Raw genomic sequence first — 19,863 nt, forward strand, 5'->3', positions numbered from 1 at the left:
TAATTTGTGTTTCTGTCTTTTTTTCTTGATAAGCCTGGTTAGAGTTTATCAATTGTATTGATCTTTTTAAAGAACTAACTTTTGGTTTTGTTTTCTCTCTTGATTTTTTGTTTTCAATTTCAGTGATGTTTGCGCTCATTTTTATTTTTTTCTTCTGTTTGCTGTAGGCTTGAACTGCTCTTTCTGTAGTTTACTAAGGTAGAAGCTTAGATTATTGACTATAGATATTTCTTCTTTTCTATTATATGCATTCAATGATATACACTTCTGGCTTATTACTGCTTTTGCTGCATCCCACAAATTTTGATAAGTTATATTTTCATTTAGTTTAAAATATTTTAACTGTAAGAGTTGATTTGTCATTTTTTTTGTCTGGCAGTTCTTTTAGGCAGTTTTTGCCTCATATTTTGACATGCTGTTGTTAGGTGCATATATGATAAGGATTGTTATGTCTTCTTGGAGAATTGACCCCTTTGTCATTATGAAATGACCCACTTTATTTCTGATAATTGTTTTATGAAGCCTGCTTTGTCTGAAATTAATATAACTACTCCATCTTTCTTTTTACGTGATTTATCTTTCTCCATCCCCTTTTTTATTTTTTGAGACAGAGTTTTGGTCTGTCACCCAGGCTGGAGTGCAATGGCGTGATCTTGGCTCACTGTACCCTCCACCTCCTGAGTTCAAGCGGTTCTCCTGCCTCAGCCTCCCGAGTAACTGGGATTACAGGCACTTGCCAACACACTTGGCTAATTTTTGTATTTTTAGTAGAGACTGGGTTTTATCATGTTAGCCAGGCTGGTCTCAAACTCCTGACTTCAGGTGATGCACCTGCCTCGGCTTCCCAAAGTGTTGGGATTACAGGTGTGAGCCACTGTGCCTGGCCTTTTCCCTTACTTTTAACCTATCTGTATGTATATTTAAATGAGTTTCTTGTATACAGCATGTTGTTGGATCTTGGTTTTTTAAATCCATTCTTTTAGCCTCTTTCCTTTGGTAAGTTTAGACCATTCATAGATACTTACAGTGATTATTTACAGTGATATAGCTGGATTAATGTATACCATGTTTGTTTTATTTATTTATTTTTTTTTGAGACGGAGTCTCGCTCTGTGGCCCAGGCTGGAGTGCAGTGGCGCAATCTCGGCTCACTGCAAGCTCCGCCTCCCAGGTTCACGCCATTCTCCTGCCTCAGCCTCTCCGAGTAGCTGGGACTACAGGCGCCCGCCACCACGCCCAGCTAATTTTTTTGTATTTTTAGTAGAGACGGGGTTTCACCGTGGTCTCGATCTCCTGACCTTGTGATCCGCCCGCCTCGGCCTCCCAAAGTGCTGGGATTACAAGTGTGAGCCACCGCGCCTGGCCATGTTTGTTTTATTATACTTGTTCTTTGTTTATCTTCCCCTCTTTTCCTGCCTTTTATGGGCTTAACTGAGCAGTTTATATGGTTCCATTATTTTTCATCTCTTAGCATATCAATTATTCTTCTTGTAAAAATACTTTTAGCAGTTGCCCTAGAATTTCCAGTATATGTTTACAATGAGTCTAAGTCCACTCTCAATGATACTGTGGTGTTTGTGAGTGGTACAAGAGTATTTCCAATCCCTCCTCCTTACTGCTTATAACATAGTAATAGGCTGTTGGGGAGGTTTTGAAGATTTCTGGAAAGAGGCCTTTTATAGTAGTGCTTAGAGAGAAATTTGTAACCGTCCTGGGTGGGTTTGGAAGTCGGCTGCTCTCCTTTGCCGTATCAGCTATTATCATCAATAATACAATAATATATTCTTTTTTTTTGACTCACAGTTCACTGAGACTTTTTTGACGGAGAGGGACAAACAATCCAAGTGGAGTGGAATTCCTCAGCTGCTCCTCAAACTGCACACCACCAGCCACCTCCACAGTGACTTTGTTGAGTGCCAAAACATCCTCAAGGTAACTGTTAAGGACCTTGGAGGGGCATATTCAGGGCCTCTAGGTGACACAAGCTGTCTGCTTTTTTTTTTTTTCCCTTCTGTTGGCTTTTAAAAATAGCCTGTTTTTACTGTGTGAGCTAATAGAAAATTTGAGAAATTCAGAAAAAGTACAAAGAAGAAAATAAACATCACCTATAATCCCATCATCCCAAGATAATCACCATTAGGTTCCCTCTGTTATCCTTTTGGGCTCTATGTGTGTTTATTTTGTGGCAGTGCTTGCCTAATTTTGGGAGGTCAACACTATCCTGCGATTGGGATGACATTGTTTTTGAAAAGGGTTTAGAAGATTACATATTGCTGAAGGCTCGTGGAAGAGGCCTTATGGTTGTTGAATATTATTACTAACATAAGAAGATTGAAGGGGCGAGGTTTGATGATTGGGAAATGAGTGGAAAGAGCACAGAGACATTATGCTAGGATAATTGTTCTCAAACTGGAGTGTGTTTATGAATCACCTGAAGAGTGTATTAAAACACATAGTTCTGGGCCCCACCCCTGAAATTCTGATTCAGTAAGGCTGGAGTATCTAAACTTTAGCTGTAGTTTGGATCTAAATTTGAATTTAGAGCACCAGCTCTAATGCAGTTAAAACCCACGTAAGTGGGGGTCTGGTTCCAAGATGGCCAAATAGGAACAGCTCCAGTCTACAGTACCCAGCGTGAGCGATGCATAAGACAGGTGATTTTTGCATTTCCAACTGAGGTACCAGGTTCATCTCACTGGGGCTTGTCAGATAGTGGGTGCAGTCCACGGAGTGTGAGCCGAAGCAGGGCGGGGCATTGCCTCACCTGGGAAGCCATGACGGTACCCAGAAAATCGGGACACTCCCACCCTAATAACTGCGCTTTTCCAATGGCCTTAGCAAATGGCACACCAGGAGATTATATCCTGCGCCTGGCTTGGGGGGTCCCACGCCCACGGAGCCTCACTCACTGCTAGCACAGCAGTCTGAGATCAAGCTGCAAGGTGGCAGTGAAGCAGGGGGAGGGGTGTCCACAATTGCTGGGACTTGAGTAGGTAAACAAAGCGGCTGGGAAGCTTGAACTGAGTGGAGCCCACCGCAGCTCAAGGAGGCCTGCCTGCCTCTGGGGGCAGGGCATAGCTGAACAAAAGGCAGCAGAAACTTCTGCAGATTTAAACGTCCCTGTCTGACAGCTTTGAAGAGAGTAGTGGTTCTCCCAGCATGGAGTTTGAGATCTGAGAACGGACAGACTGCCTCCTCAAGTGGGTCCCTGACCCCCGAGTAGCCTAACTGAGAGACGCCTCCCAGTAGGGGCCAACTGACACCTCATACAGCCGGGTGCCCCGCTGAGATGAAGCTTCCAGAGGAAGGATCAGGCAGCAGCATTTGTCGTTCTGCAATATTTGCTGTTCTGCAGCCTCTGCTGGTGATGCCCAGGCAAACAGGGTCTGGAATGGACCTCTAGCAAACTCTGACAGACCTGCAGCTGAGGGTCCTGACTGTTAGAAGGAAAACTAACAAACAGAAAGGACATCCACGCCAAAACCCCATCTGTATGTCACCATCATCAAAGACCAAAGGTAGATAAAACCGCAAAGATAGGGAGAAACCAGAGCAGAAAAGCTGAAAATTCTAAAAATCAGAGCGCCTCTTCTCCTCCAAAGGAACACAGCTCCTCACTAGCAACGGAACAAAGCTGGATGGAGAATGACTTTGACGAGTTGAGAGAAGAAGGCTTCAGATGATCGGTAATAACAAACTTCTCTGAGCTAAAGGAGGATGTTTGAACCTATTGCAAAGATGCTAAAAACCTTGAAAAAAGATTAGGCGAATGGCTAACTAGAATAAACAGCATAGAAAAGACCTTAAATGACCTGATGGAGCTGAAAACCATGGCTCGAGAACTACGTGACACATGCACAAGCTTCAGTAGCCGATTCGATCAAGTGGAAGAAAGGGTATCAGTGATTGAAGATCAAATGAATGAAATGAAGCGAGAAAAGAAGTTTAGAGAAAAAAGAATAAAAAGAAACGAACAAAGCCTCCAAGAAATATGGGACTGTGTGAAACGGCCACATCTACGTCTGATTGGTGTACCTGAAAGTGACGGGGTGAATGGAACCAAGTTGGAAAACACTCTTCAGGATATTATCCAGGAGAACTTCCCCAACCTAGCAAGGCAGGTCAACATTCAAATTCAGGAAATACAGAGAACACCACGAAGATACTCCTCGAGGAGAGGAACTCCAAGACACATAATTGTCAGATTCACCAAAGTTGAAATGAAGGAAAAAATATTAAGGGCAGCCAGAGAGAAGGTCGGGTTACCCACAAAGGGGAGCCCATCAGACTAACAGTGGTTCTCTTGGCAGAAACTCTACAAGCCAGAAGAGAGTGGGGGCCAATATTCAACATTCTTAAAGAAAAGAATTTTCAACCCGGTGTTTCATATCCAGCCAAACTAACCTTCATAAGTGAAGGAGAAGTAAAATCCTTTATAGACAAGCAAATGCTGAGAGATTTTGTCACCACCAGGCCTGCCACAAGAGCTCCTGAAGGAAGCACTAAACATGGAAAGGAACAGCTGGTACCAGCTACTCAAAAATATGCCAAATTGTAAAGACCATCCATGCTAGGAAGAAACTGCATCAACTAACGAGCAAAATAACCCACTAACACCATAATGACAGGATCAAATTCACACATAACAAAATTAACTTTAAATGTAAATGGGCTAAATGCTCCAGTTAAAAGACAGACTGGCAGATTGGATAAAGAGTCTAGACCCATCAGTGTGCTGTGTTCAGGAGACCCATCTCACGTGCAGAGACACACACAGGCGCAAAATAAAGGGATGGAGGAAGATCTACCAAGCAAGTGGAAAACAAGAAAAAGCAGGGGTTGCAATCCTAGTCTCTGATAAAACAGACTTTAAACCAACAAAGATCAAAAGAGACGAAGAAGGCCATTACTTAATGGTAAAGGGATCAATTCAACAAGAAGAGTTAACTATCCTAAATATATATATTCCCAATACAGGAGCACCCAGATTCATAAAGCAAGTCCTACAAAGAGACTTAGACTCCCACACAATAATAATGGGAGACTTTAACACCCCACTGTCAACATTAGACAGATCAACGTTGCTTAATTTTGGGAGACAGAAAGTTAACAAGGATATCCAGGACTTGAACTCAGCTCTGCACCAAGTGGACCTAATAGACATCTACAGAACTCTCCACCCCAAATCAACAGAATATACATTCTTCTCAGCGCCACATCGCACTTATTCCAAAATTGACCACATAGTTGGAAGTAAAGCACTCCTTAGCAAATGTAAAAGAACAGAAATTATAGCAAACTGTCTCTCAGACCGTAGTGCAATCAAACTAGAACTCAGGATTAAGAAACTCACTCAAAACCACTCAACTACATGGAAACGGAACAACCTGCTCCTGAATGACTAGTGGGTACATAACAAAATGAAGGCAGAAATAAAGATGTTCTTTGAAACCATTGAGAACAGAGACATAACATACCAGGATCCTGGGACACATTTAAAGCAGTGTGTAGAGGGAAATTTATAGCACTAAACGCCCACAGGAGAAAGCTGGAAAGATCTAAAACTGACACGCTAACATCACAATTAAAAGAACTAGAAAAACAAGAGCAAACACATTCAAAAGCTAGCAGAAGGCAAGAAATAACTAAGATCAGAGCAGAACTGAAGGATATAGAGACACAAAAAACCCTTCAAAAAATCAGTGAATCCAGAAGCTGGTTTTTTGAAAAGATCAACAAAATTGATAGACCGCTAGCAAGACTAATAAGAAAATACAGAAGAATCAAATAGATGCAATAAAAAAATGATAAAGGGGATATTACCACCAATCCCACAGAAATACAAAATACCACCAGAGAATACTATAAACACCTCTATACAAATAAACTAGAAAATCTAGAAGAAATGGATAAATTCCTGGACACATACACCCTCCCAAGACTAAACTGGGGAGAAGTTGAATGAATCCCTGAATAGACCAGTAACAGGCTCTGAAATTGAGGTAATAATTAATAGCCTACCAACCAAAAAAGTCCAGGACCAGACGGATTCACAGCCGAATTCTACCAGAGGTACAAAGAGGAGCTGGTACCATTCCTTCTGAAATTATTCCAATCAATAGAAAAAGAGGGAATCCTCCCTAACTCATTTTATGAGGCCAGCATCATCCTGATACCAAAGCCTGGCAGAGACATAACAAAGAGAATTTTAGACCTGATGAACATTGATGCAAAAATACTCAATAAAATACTGGCAAACCAAATCCAGCAGCACATCAAAAAGCTTATTCACCACGATCAAGTTGGCTTCATCCCTGGGATGCAAGGCTGGTTCAACATATGCAAATCAATAAACGTAATCCATCATGTAAACGGAACCAAAGACAAAAACCACATGATTATCTCAATAGGTGCAGAAAAGGCCTTCAACAAAATTCAACAGCCCTTCATGCTAAAAACTCTCAAACTAGGTATTGATGGGACGTATCTTAAAATAATAAGAGCTGTTTATGGCAGACCCACAGCCAATATCATACTGAGTGGGCAAAAACTGGAAGCATTCCCTTTGAAAACTGGCACAAGACAGGGATGCCCTCTCTCACCACTCCTATTCAACATAGTGTTGGCAGTTCTGGCCAGGGAGGTCAGGCAGGAGAAAGAAATAAAGGGTATTCAGTTAAGAAAAGAGGAAGTCAAATTGTCCCTGTTTGCAGATGACATGATTGTATATCTAGAAAACCCCATTGTCTCAGCCCAAAATCCCCTTAAGCTGATAAGCAACTTCAGCAAAGTCTCAGGATACAAAATCAATGTGCAAAAGTCACAAGCATTCCTATACACCAGTAACAGACAGCCAAATCATGAGTGAACTCCCATTCACAATTGCTTCAAAGAGAATAAAATACCTAGGAATCCAACTTAGAAGGGATGTGAAGGACCTCTTCAAGGAGAACTACAAACCACTGCTCAGTGAAATAAAAGAGGACACAAACAAATGGAAGAACATCCCATGCTCATGGATAGGAAGAATCAATATCATGAAAATGGCCATACTGCCCAAGGTAATTTATAGATTCAATGCCATCCCCATCAAGCTACCAATTACTTTCTTCACAGAATTGGAAAAAACTACTTTAAAGTTCATATGGAACCAAAAAAGAGCCCACATTGCCAAGACAATCCTAAGCCAAAAGAACCAAAGCTGGAGGCATCACACTACCTGACTTCAAACTATACTACAAGGCTACAGTAACCAAAACAGCATGGTACTGGTACCAAAACAGAGATATAGACCAGTGATGAAATAATGCCGCATATCTACAACCATCTGATCTTTGACAAACCTGACAAAAGCAAGAAATGGGGAAAGGATTCCCTGTTTAATAAATAGTGTTGAGAAAAACTGGCTAGCCACATGTAGAAAGCTGAAACTGGATCCTTTCTTTACACTGTATACAAAAATTAATTCAAGATGGATTAAAGACTTAAATGTTAGACCTAAAACCATAAAAACCCTAGAAGAAAATCTAGGCAATATCATTCAGGCCATAGGCATGGGCAAGGACTTCATGAGAAAACACCAAAAGCAATGGCAACAAAAGCCAAAATTGGCAAATGGGATCTAATTAAAGAGCTTCTGCACGGCAAAAGAAACTACCATCAGAGTGAACAGGCAACCTACAGAATGGGAGAAAATTTTTGCAATCTATCCATTTGACAAAGGGCTAATATCCAGAATCTACAAAGAACTTACATTTACAAAAAAAAAGCAAACAACCCCATCAAAAACTGGGTGAAGGATATGAACAGACACTTTTCAAAAGAAGACGTTTATGCAGCCAACAGACACATGAAAAAATGCTCATCATCATTGGCCATCAGAGAAATGCAAATCAAAACCACAATGAGATGCCATCTCACACTAGTTAGAATGGCGATTATTAAAAAGTCAGGAAACAACAGGTGCTGGAGAGGCTGTGGAGAAATAGGAACACTTTTATACTGTTGGTGGGACTGTAAACTAGTTCAACCATTGTGGAAGACAGTGTGGCAATTCCTCTAGGATCTAGAACTAGAAATACCGTTTGACCCAGCCATCCCATTACTGGGTATTTACCCAAAGGATTAGAAATCATGCTGCTATAAAGACACATGCACACGTATGTTTATTGCGGCACTATTCGCAATAGCAAAGACTTGGAACCAACCCAAATGTCCATTTAATGGTAGGCTGGATTAAGAAAATGTGGCACATACACACCATGGAGTACTATGCAGCCATAAAAAAGGATGAGTTCATGTCCTTTTTAGGGACATGGATGAATCTGGAAACTATCATTCTGAGCAAACTGTCATAAGGACAGAAAACCAAACACCGCATGTTCTCACTCATAGGTGGGAATTGAGCAATGAGAACACTTGGACACAGGGTGGGGAACGTCACACACCAGGGCCTGGCATGGGGTAGGGGGAGGGGGGAGGGATAGCATTAGGAGATATACCTAATGTAAATGATGAGTTAATGGGTGCAGCACACCAACATGGCACATGTATACATATGTAACAAACGTGCACGTTGTGCACATGTACCCTAGAACTTAAAGTATAATAAAATAAAAAATGGCAAAAATAAATAAAACCCGTGTAAGTTATATTGAATGTAATGAAACTGAATGACAATGTTCTTCAGAGGTGAAGTTTTGATTATTATATCACATAGTAAGTTATTTTAAAATGTAATAGAAACTAATTAAACTTAGTCTTTACCTTTAAGAAGAGACATTTTCATATTTTTAATCTTCTCACAGTCTGATAGAAATAATTATAGCTTCTTAAACTTGCTTAAAAATGCTTTTCAAAGAGTTGCACATTATTTGCTTCTTGCAAAATCTCAGGAGATTGAGGTGAAGTTAAAGGGGAGGGAAATTAATATTTGTATATCTTTGCTATGTGATCATCATTTCTTTATTCATTAAGTAAATACTTATCTGCAACTTACTATGTTTTAGGTTTTCTTGTAAGATTTTTTTTCCTCTTGGCTTTGTTCCATATGAACAAAGGAATCTGTGGCCCTCAGAGTTTGAGAACTACTACCCTATGTGTACTGTATCAAATACTGTGTCTTGGAATCTGTGGGGAATACAAAGTGGAATCTGTTTGTGTTGTCTTCAAGGAACATTTAGTCTAGGGAAGAAATAACATAGGTTTGGCCGGGCGCGGTGGCTCACGCCTGTAATCCCAGCACTCTGGGAGGCCGAGGCGGGCGGATCACAAGGTCAGGAGATCGAGACCACGGTGAAACCCCGTCTCTACTAAAAATACAAAAAATTAGCCGGGCGCATTGGCGGGTGCCTGTAGTCCCAGCTACTCGGGAGGCTGAGGCAGGAGAATGGCGTGAACCTGGGAGGTGGAGCTTGCAGTGAGCCGAGATCGCGCCACTGTACTCCAGCCTGGGTGGCAGAGCGAGATTCCTTCTCAAAAACAACAACAACAAAAAAAGAAACACATAGGTTTGTAAATAGGTGCGAAGTAAAAGTGCTAAATGTTACAAATGAGTTGTAGATTGTTTTGGGGGTCTGAAGAGCATGCTTCTGGTTGGGGGAAATCAAGAAGACTTCCTGCAGGAGATGATATTTGAGCAGTGACTTGGTTATTGCTACAGAACTAGTCACCCCGAAACCTAGCAGCCAGAAATAACAAGAATCATTTATCTCTCAACAATTCTTGGTTGATTGAGTGGCTCCTCTGCTTCATGTGCTGTTGGGTAGGGTGGTACTGAGATATCTGGAATGTCCAAAATGGTCTCTCTCACATCCCTGGCAGGTTGGTGCTGCCTGTCAGCTGGAGATCGGCTAAGGATATTGGTCTTGGCCTCATTTCTTCTCCTCATGGCCTCCCCAGTTGGCTGTGTTCTCACAGCATGATGTTTGGGTTCCAGGATGGCAAGAGCGAAATCTGTCAGGCTTTTTATTTTTTTTAATGACAGAGTCTTCCTCTGTTGCCGAGGCTGGAGTGCAGTGGCTCTATGTTGGCTCACTGCAGCCTCTGCCTCCCTGGCTCAAGTGCTTTTTGTACTTCAAATTCCCGAGTACCTGGGATTACAGGTGTGTAACACTACATCCGGCTAATTTTTGTACTTTCAGTAGAGATGGGGTTTTGCCATGTTGGCCAGGCTGGTCTCAAACTCCTAGCCTCAAGTAATCCGCCCACCTTAGCCTCCCAAAGTGCTGGGATTACAGGTGTGAGCCCGGCTTTCTTAAGGCTTAAGCTGGAAGTGGCCTAGTGTCACTTCTACCACATGCTGTTAGTTGAGGTGTGTCATACCAGCCCAGTTTCAGTGTGAGAAAGGGCTTTACAGGGGCCTGAATACTAGGAAGTGTGGTTCATTGGGGACTGTCTTTGTGTTCATGGGAACTCAAGTTGGGACTAAAGCTCAAACTGATGCTTTAGTGTCTGGTCTGTGTTGGTTACTAAAACAATGTATGTACTTTTTTTAAAAAAAAAAAACTAGGAAATTTCTCCTCTTCTCTCCATGGAGGCTATGGCATTTGTTACTGAAGAGAGGAAACTTACCCAAGAAACCACTTATCCAAATACTTATATTTTTGACTTGTTTGGAGGTGTTGATGTAAGTAGCTATTTATTATTACTACTTCTGTTACTACTGCTTAATGGTTTGAGAATTTAACTTTTGAAATGGGAGATACGAAAGATTCCAGAATTTATAACATTTCAGATTTTAACTTTTAGAAGCTTAGTGACATTTACATGTTGAAGCAGCATAGTTTTTACTTTAGAAGAATTCATTTATTTAAATTGGTGTATACTTTTTTAAAAAAATACAAAGTGAAAAGTATATCTCTTAATTTCCCAGTGTCCCCTCCTCAGAACCAGTTGTGATTACTAGTTTCTTGTGTGTCCTACTTAAGATGTTCTGCTGTTTTGTGTGTTTGTGTGTGTGTGTGTGTGTGTGTGTGTGTGTATAAATATTCCCCACCACCTCCACCTTAGTTTATTTTCTCCCCACAGAGTGATATACCATATACACAGCTACACTATTCTGTACCTTCTTTGTTCTTTTTTTTTTTTTTTTTTTTTTAATTAAAAAAATTTTAGGCCGGGCGCAGTGGCTTACACCTGTAATCCCAGCACTTTGGGAGGCCAAGGCAGGTGGATCATGAGGTCAGGAGTTCGAGACCAACCTGTCCAAGATGGTGAAACCCCGTCTCTACTAAAAGTACAAAAATTAGCTTGGCGTGGTGGCGGGCGCTTGTAATCCCAGCTACTCAGGAGGCTAAGGCAGGAGAATTGCTTGAAGCTGGGAGGCGGAGGTTGCCATGAGCCAAGATCATACCACTGCACTCTAGCCCAGGTGATGGGCTCTCAAAAAAAAATTAAATGGCTAGTGTTCCCTGGTGGGATTGTGCCATAATTTATTTACCCAGGCCCCGGTTGACTGGCATTTATAATTTTTCCCCACCATTTCTCTTACAAGATTGCAGTAAAGATCTTGTACATGTTTTTGTATACATGTGAGTATATACCTTTGGAACAAGAACATATGTTTTTTATTGTTTATAAATCTGAAGTTTACCTACCTAAGAAGTTTTGTCAGTTTATATCCCCAGTAACAAAGTATGAGCGTCTGTTTACCCATACCATCACCAACATACTGTGTTTATGTGTGTGTTTTATGGACTTTGTTACCGAAGTATAACCTTCATACAGAAAAGTACACCAATAATTACCACAAAATACATTCACTTTTGCACTACCACGCAAATTAGGAAATAGAACATTACCAGTACCCAGAAGCCCCCTTCAGCAAACAGTGTATTTTAAGTATTTACTAAGCAGATGTGAGAAAAATGGTATTTTTCCATAGTTTTTTTAACCTGCTTTATTAAAATATAGTTCACATACCATACATTTCATCCATTTGAAGTACACAATTCAGTGGTTCTTAGTATATTTGCAGATATGTGCAACCATCACCACAGTCAACTTTAGAGCATTTTCATCACCCCAAAAAAGAAACTCCATGTATTTTATCTAGCACTCCCATGCCTCTACCACCTCCTCCCCCTCTCCCCACACTAGTATACTTTTTGTCTCTTTAGATTTCTCTGTCGTGGGCGATTTGTATAAATTCAGTTATATAATATGTGGTCTTTTGTGACTGGCTTCTTTTCACTTAGCGTAATGATTTCTAGGTTCATCCGTATTGTAGCATGTATCAACATTCATTTTTATGGCCAAGTGATGTTTCATTGTGTGGATATGCCACATTTTTTATTTGTTGAGAGGCATTTGGATTGCCTCCATCTTTTTGCTATTGCGAATAACAGTGCTATAAACATTCTTGTACAGGTTCTTTGTGGACGTGTTTTCATTTCTCTCAGGCATATACATACCTAGGAATAGAGTTGCTGGGTCATATGGGGTAACTCTATGCTTAATTATTTGAGGAACTGCCAGAATGTTTTCCAAGAGGCCCTACCATTTTACATTGCCACCAGCAGTGTATAAGGGTTTCCGTTTTTCTGTATCCTTGCCAACACTTGTTATTATCTGTCATTTTGAAAGTGTTTTAAAATTAAAAAAAAATACTGAGATGGCGTTTTGCTGTGTTGCCCAGACTGGTCTCAAACTCTTGGGCTCCAACAGTCCCCCAGCCTTGGCCTCCCAAAGTGCTGGGATTACAAGCATGAGCCCCCGCTCCAGCCCTGTAATGATTACAGCCATTCTAGTGAGTGTGAAGAGACATCTCATTGTGGTCTTGATTTGCATTTCTCTTGATTGCCATTGATGACCATCTTATTCTTGAGTTTGTCATTTGTAAATCTTCCTTGGAGAAATGTCTGTCTCCTTTTTCAATTTCTTAGTTGAGATATATCTCTTTTGAATATTCTGTTGTAAGAGTTCTTTATAAATTCTCTGCATAGTTTTAAAAATTCATTCTTCTATGACTGAGATTGGATATTTTTTCTTGTGTTTATAAGTAGTTCCTTTTCTGCCAGTTGTCCGTTTTGCACCTTTTTCGATTTGATTATTTGTCCTTTTTCTTACTGATTTGTAGGTGCTTTTGATTTTTTTAAAGGCCTTTGTCATTTGTGTTTTTTTCTTATTTTGAGAATTAAATTTTGATGTTATTTTAAAATTAGAAATGTTTAATTTTTAGATTGTCAGATTGACCAATCTTTAATGACTTCAGAGTTTTGGTTCATGCCTTTCCCACTGTTGGATTTAAACCACGCCTATTTCCTTCTAATATTTTAATTTTTATTGTGTATGTTTAAATTTTTGCACCATTTGAAGTTTATTTTGGTGTAATGAGTGAGGGGTTAGGATCTGACTTTTCTCCCCTAGATATTTGCGCTTAACCCCATTACCTGAAGTGAACGTGAGGGAGAGGGCATTTCTGGGTATTGTGGTTAGTCTTTATCTTGATCTGTGTGGTGATTGTACAGGAATGGTGTTCAGTGTGTAAAACTGTACATGTACAATTTATACTCATGGCCAGGTGCAGTGACTCATGCCTGTAATCCAAGCACTTTGGGAGGCCGAAGCAGGCGGATTGCATGAGTTGAGGAGTTAGAGACCAGCCTGGGCAACATGGCAAAACCCCATCACTACTAAAAATGCAAAAAATTAGCCGACTGTGGTAGCACATGCCTGCATTCCCAGTTGCTTGAGGGGCTGGGTGGGAGGATTGGTTGAATCCGGGAGGTTGAGGCTACAGTGAGCTGAGATCGCACCATGAACTGCAGCCTGGGTGACAGAGCAAGACCCCATCTCAAAAGAAAAAATTGTACTCTTTATGCGATATCACGTTATACTTCAATTATTAAAGTTTCCTTTTGTTTAAAGCTACCATTTTCCACTAACGATTGAGTATGACATCTGCATGCATGTCATCAGCCACAGCCTTTCTTCTTTAACTGCTGCTCCGCATTCCCTTTCCACAGCAGTGTCGGTGGTCCTAGGGCATTTACTTACTTGGCCAGATCAAGAGACCCTTTACTTTTGAATTGTTTCATCAGGAAATCTACTTAGTAAGAACTGATGTATTTATGGGAGGAAAAATAATAATGTAGGTCTCTAGCCTGGTGTCTATTTGCAGTGAAAATGTGGCTCTCTAGTAAGAGCCTATCCCATCTCCGGACATCTTTGGATCAACTGTTCTTGATTTTGTGGGGGTTTTTCTTTCCTGCTTTGAGTTAGGGCAGCTTCTCCAGGAATCCCAGTCATTTCGTAAACATGGGCTCCTGCTTAAGTCATTATGCACCTCACTGACCTTCAGTTTGGGTGCATTTGTTAGTGAACTCTCTTGCTGTCCTGCTGCTGGTAGTATTTTCCAAACAGCTTGTTATTTCTTCCTCTGCTAATAACTAGCAAGAACCCAAAGTAAGCCTCTCTTGGTCATGCTGCCCAAAGCTCATTGGGATCACTCCTTGTCAGCCTGACCCTATCCATAACATGACTGTGAAAAGTATATCTTAGAGTTTACAAAGCAGATGTGAAGTATGTAACTAAGTGGACTGAAGCAGACCCAGAGCAAGCTCATCTGCATAAATTAAATGAGTATGGGGACTGTGGTGGGCTAGAGAGTGTGTGCCTGCTTTTATGGAGGAAATGACTCTTCCTCTCCCATTGACTGTTTCCCTGAGAGGTTATGGGAAATCTGGATTTGTAGGTAAAAATCTTCCAGCTTTTCAGTACTTGTGGGCCAGGTGTAAACCATTGCTTGCCATTCAGGAACTTTTATTCATTGACATAGTCTATCTTCCATTTGAAGTTAATTTATTTTAAATACATTCTATGCACTTGAGCATCTTACATCTTACTTGGATGAATGTGATCTCTTTTGAGAAGAATTGGTGTAGTATACTTCAGAGCTTTAAACATTACTACTCATTTTGCCCTGTTGTTTCCATCTCTGTGACTCTCCTGAAGACATAAGTCAAAATGAGATAAAGCTTGTATACCAAGACCGTTAGGTGTAACGTTATTTGTAATGACTATCTACCAGGAGAAGATAATGGTTATTCTATTTTGTTGAATTTTATGAAGTTGTTAATGTAATGTTAAAGTTATAGTAATATGGGAAAATTCGTGATGAAAAGGCTATAAAATGGTTATATACTCTATAATAATTATTCCACCTTTTCTAGAGGGTGACCTTAGGTCTCTATTATACAAAGCAAAGCAGGCCTACGTTCACGGCAGTTTTCATTGTTGCCCCAAGTCATGAGACTTCTTTCTTTTCCCTCCTACAAATGCAATTAACAATAAATACAGATGTGCAGAAAGCTGAGCCCAGTGCTTCTCTAGAATTGACAATCTGTAGTGTAGTAGTTTAGGATTTTTATTTTTAATCTGCCGCTTCAAGCTAAAATAACACATCTCTCTTAATTCAGGATGTTGAATTATAGTGTCACATTCATGCCAGGAGCAATCTCATGGCATGTGGATTACTTTCTAAAGATTTGTTGCTGGTTTGAGATGAGCAGAGGCTTTCTCAGACCCTCAAGCCGAACTATCTAGTCTTAAAGATTTGCCTGCTGGCTTTTTAATTTAAAAAATGCTATGGAATCTTCTTTCTTCATTTGGCTTGAGGTGTCTTGGACATGCTGCCTAAGTATTGGCCTATAGCTAGAAGGGGCTAAGGAAGAATTTCTTTTTGTTCTAGGGTAGCTCCTAGCTTGATTTAAACAATAATAAAAAATAAATAAAATATGTATATAGGGAATGTCTTTAAACATATGGGCTTAGTCATATTCTCAGCATATAGATTATTTTTAAATGCTTTAAGTGGAAATTGGACTTTTTTGGAAAACAAAGGTCCTAATTTTTCTCATTTTAAAAGGAAAAGGTGTTTGTGAAGGAAAATGTGATAAACTGTCTTAGGACTTGTCACCAAAATTCAGCCACTGTTAAGATTCGGGAGTATTCCTTTCTAACATTTATTTTTTTCTGTTTATGTTAACCTAGAATTTTTTTAACAGAATTTTTTTAAATAACAGCTTTTAAAAATTGTTATGATGATTTTAGAGATAGAGTTGCACTGTGTCACAGGCTGGAGTGCAGTGGTACGATCCCAGCTCACTGCCGCCTTGAACCCCTGGGCTCTAGTGATCCTCCTACCTCAGTCTCTCGAGTAGCTGGGACTACAGGTTCATACCACCACACCTGGCTAATTTTTTAATATTTGTTAGAGATATGGGGGTCTTGCTTTGTTCCTCAGGCAGTCTCCAACTCCTGGTCTCAAATGATCTTCCTGCCTCACCTTCTTGAGTAGCTGGGATTATAGGCACGAGCCACCCTGCCTGCCCAGCAATAACAGCTTTATTGAAATATAATTTACATAAAGTTAACTCTTGTAACCATCCATCAGTATTGTGCAGTGATAACCAGAACGTTTTTATCATGCCGAAAAGAAATCTTGTACCAATTAGCAGTCACTCCCCATCTCCCCTTCTCACCAGCTCTGGCAGCCATTAATCTATTTTATGTCTGTATTATGCCTATTGTGAAATATCCATAATGTCTATAATATGCCTGTTGTATCAGTCCGTTCTCATGCTGCAATGAAGAAATACCTGAGACTGGGTAGTTTATAAAGGAAAGAGGTTTAATTGACTCACAGTTCCATATGGCCCGAGAGGCCTCAGGAAACTCACAATCATGGCAGAAGGCAAAGGAGAAGCAGGCACCTTCTTCACAGGGCAGCAGGACAGAGTGAGTGCAAGCAGGGGAAATGCCAGACACTTATAAAATCATCAGATCTCATGAGACTCCCTCGTTATCACGAGGACAGCATGGGGGAACTGCCTCCATGATCCAGTCACCTCCACCTGGTCCCACCCTTGACACATGAGGATTATTACAATTCAAGGTGAGATTTGGATGAGGGCACACAGCCAAACCATACCACCTGTTATGGATATTTCATATCAACAGAATCGTCCACTGTGTGGCTTTTTATGTCTAGCTTCTGTAACTGAGCATGAGGTGTTTTATTGTTTTAAATAATAGCTTTATTGAGATATAATTCATGTCATACAAGTCACCCATTTAAAAGATATATTAAAAGATATAATTCAGTTTTTTAGTATAATCGGAGTTATATACCACTATCACCACAATTGATTTTAAAACATTTTCATCACTCCAAAAAAGAGACACCATATTCTTCAGTAGCCACTCCCCATTTCCTCCCAAGGCCTCCCTCCCACATCCTTAGGCAACCACTAATCTACTTTCTGTCTTTATAGATTTAATTATTCTGGGCATTTCACATAAATGGAGTCATACAATACGTGGTCTTTTGTGACTGGCTTCTTTTGCTTAACATAATGTTCTCAAGGTTAATCTGTGTCATAACATGTATCAATACTCCATTCCTTTTTATTGTCAAGAAATATTCTACTGTATGGATAGACCACATCTTATTTATCCATTCATCAGTTGATGGGCTTTTGGGTTGTTCCCACTTTTGGCTATTATTAATAATCTGCTATGATTAATAATGCTGCCATGAACATTGGCATATAAATTTTTATATGGACGTGTTTTCATTTTCTATTAGATTGTCTTACTAAGAATTTTCCCTTGGTATTACCTAGGAGTGGAGTTGCTGGTAACTCTGTTTAATTTTTAAGGATCTGCCAGACTGCTTTCTGAAGCAGCTGCACCATTTTACATGCCTACCAGCAGTGTATGAAGGTTCTAATTTCTCCACATCTTTTCCAGTAGTTACTATTTGTCTTTTTCATTATAGCCATCGTGGTAGGTATGAAGAGGTGTCTCATTGTGGTTTTGATTTGCATTTCCCTGATGACTAATGTTGATCATCTGTTTATTGGACTTTTGGAGAAATGTCTGTGCATCTGCTTTCTCCATTTCTTGATTGGGTTGTCTTTTTATTATTGAGTTGTATTAGTTTCTGGATACTAATTCCTTGTAATTTGCAAATATTTTCCCCCATTAAGTAGCTGTCTTTTCACTCTCTTGATGGTGTCCTTTGGAACACAAAGTCTTTAATTTTGATAAAGTTCATTTTATCTTTTGTTGCTTGGGTATTGGTGTGCATCTAAGAAACCATTTCCTAATCCAAGGTCACAAAGATTTACCTATGTATTCTTCTGAGAATTTTATGTTTTTTATCTTACATTTAGGTCTTTGATCCATTTGCATTGATTTTTGTTTATCATGTGAGGCAGGGGTCCAGTTTCATTCTTTTGCATGTGACTATCCAGTTGTCACAGCACCACTTATTGAAAAAACTGCCCTTTCATCATTGAATTGTCTTGGCAACCTTGTCAAAAATCAACTGATCATAGACATGGGTTTATTTTTGTATTTACAGATCAAGATTGTTTTGGCTGTTATGCATCCCTTATATTTGCATGTGAATTTCAGGATCAGCTTGCCAGTTTCTGCAAAGAAGCCAGCTGAGATTTTGATAGTGATTGCATTGAATTCGTAGGTCAGTTTAGGGAGTATTATCATCTTAACAATATTAAATATTCTGATCCATGAACTACAAGATAGCTTTCCATTTTTTTAGATTGTCTTTAATTTCTTTCAAAAATGTTTTGTTGTACAAGTCTTGCACTTGTTAAACTTATTTCTAAGTGTCGTTACTGTTTTTGATGCTCCTTTAAATGGAATTGTTTTCTTAATTCCAGCTTTTTTTTGCTTCTTGCTACAATTGTAGAAATACAGTTGATTTATGTATATTGATCACATATCGTGAAATCTTGCTGAACTCTTGCTTGCTGGCTCTAATAGTTTTTTTAGTGGATTCTTTAGGAATTTTCTATATTCTAGATTGTGACATCTATAAATAGTTAGTTTTACTTATTCGTTTCCAATTTGGGTGCCTTTAATTTCTTTTTTTATTTTTCCCTAATTGCCCTAGAACACTCAGTACAATGTTAAATTGAAGTAGCAAGAGTGGACATCTTTGTCTTTTTCCTCATCTTAATGGGAAAGCATTTAGTCTTCACTGTTAAGCATGATGCTAGCTGTGGGTTTTTTAATAAAAGCCCTTTATCAGGCTAAAGAAGTTTCCTTCTATTCCTTGTTGATTGTTTTATCATGAAAGTGTGTTGGGTTTTTTTTCAAATGCTTTTTCTGCATCTGTTGAGATGACTGTGTGGCTTTTTTGGCTTTTGTCCTTTATTCTATTGATATGGTGTATTATATTGATTTTCATATGTTGAACCAACCTTACATTCCTGGGATAAATTCCACTTTGTCATGGTGTATAATCTTTTCTTGGGTTCTTTTTTTTTTTTTTGGAGACAGGGTCTCTCTGTCACCCAGGCTGGAATGCAGTGGTGTGATCACAGCTCACTGCAGCCTCTCCTGGGCTCAAGCGATCCTCCCATCTCAGCCTCCTGAGTAGCTGGGACTACAGGTGCATGCTACCATGCTTGGCTAATTTTTTTGTTTTAATTTTTGTAGAGACAGAGTCTCACTATGTTGCCCAGGCTGGTTGCATACTCTTGGGCTTAAGTAGTCCTCCTGCCTTGATGTCTCAAAGTGCTGGGATTACAGGCGTAAGCCATCATGCATGGACTATAATCCTTTTTATATGTGTCTGGATTTTGTTTGCTAGGGTTTTCAGGGTTTGTATGTGTATATGCATAAGAGATACTCATCTGTAGTTTTCTTGTGATGTCTTTGTTTGGTTTTGGTATCAGGGTAATACTGGCCTCAAAGAATGAGTTGGGAAATGTTTTCTTCTCTTTTGTTTTTTGGAAGAGTTTGTGAAGAATTGATCATTCTTTAAATGTCTTGTATTGTTCACCAATGGAGCCATCATGTCCAAGGTTTTTCTTTATGGGTAGTTTT

The 19,863-nt window shown here is 39.7% G+C and overlaps 1 protein-coding gene across 6 annotated transcripts in view; it reads left to right on the top strand.

Moving 5' to 3' along the window:
* Window positions 1-19,863, top strand: part of TRPC4AP (transient receptor potential cation channel subfamily C member 4 associated protein) — an 89,778-nt gene that overhangs the window by 13,313 nt on the left and 56,602 nt on the right. For 4 of the 6 annotated variants that reach the window (XM_063633717.1, XM_063633718.1, XM_063633719.1 and 1 more), the window contains exon 2: window positions 1,804-1,932. In XM_063633717.1, the coding sequence (XP_063489787.1) occupies window positions 1,804-1,932 (129 nt within the window). Of the gene's footprint in view, window positions 1-1,803; window positions 1,933-10,510; window positions 10,628-19,863 lie in introns of all 6 variants that reach the window. The other 2 variants (XM_055265902.2, XM_055265903.2) reach the window with 1 other exon arrangement.

This window comes from Symphalangus syndactylus, chromosome 24 (assembly GCF_028878055.3).
Source record: "Symphalangus syndactylus isolate Jambi chromosome 24, NHGRI_mSymSyn1-v2.1_pri, whole genome shotgun sequence".
Taxonomy (NCBI): Eukaryota; Metazoa; Chordata; class Mammalia; order Primates; family Hylobatidae; genus Symphalangus; species Symphalangus syndactylus.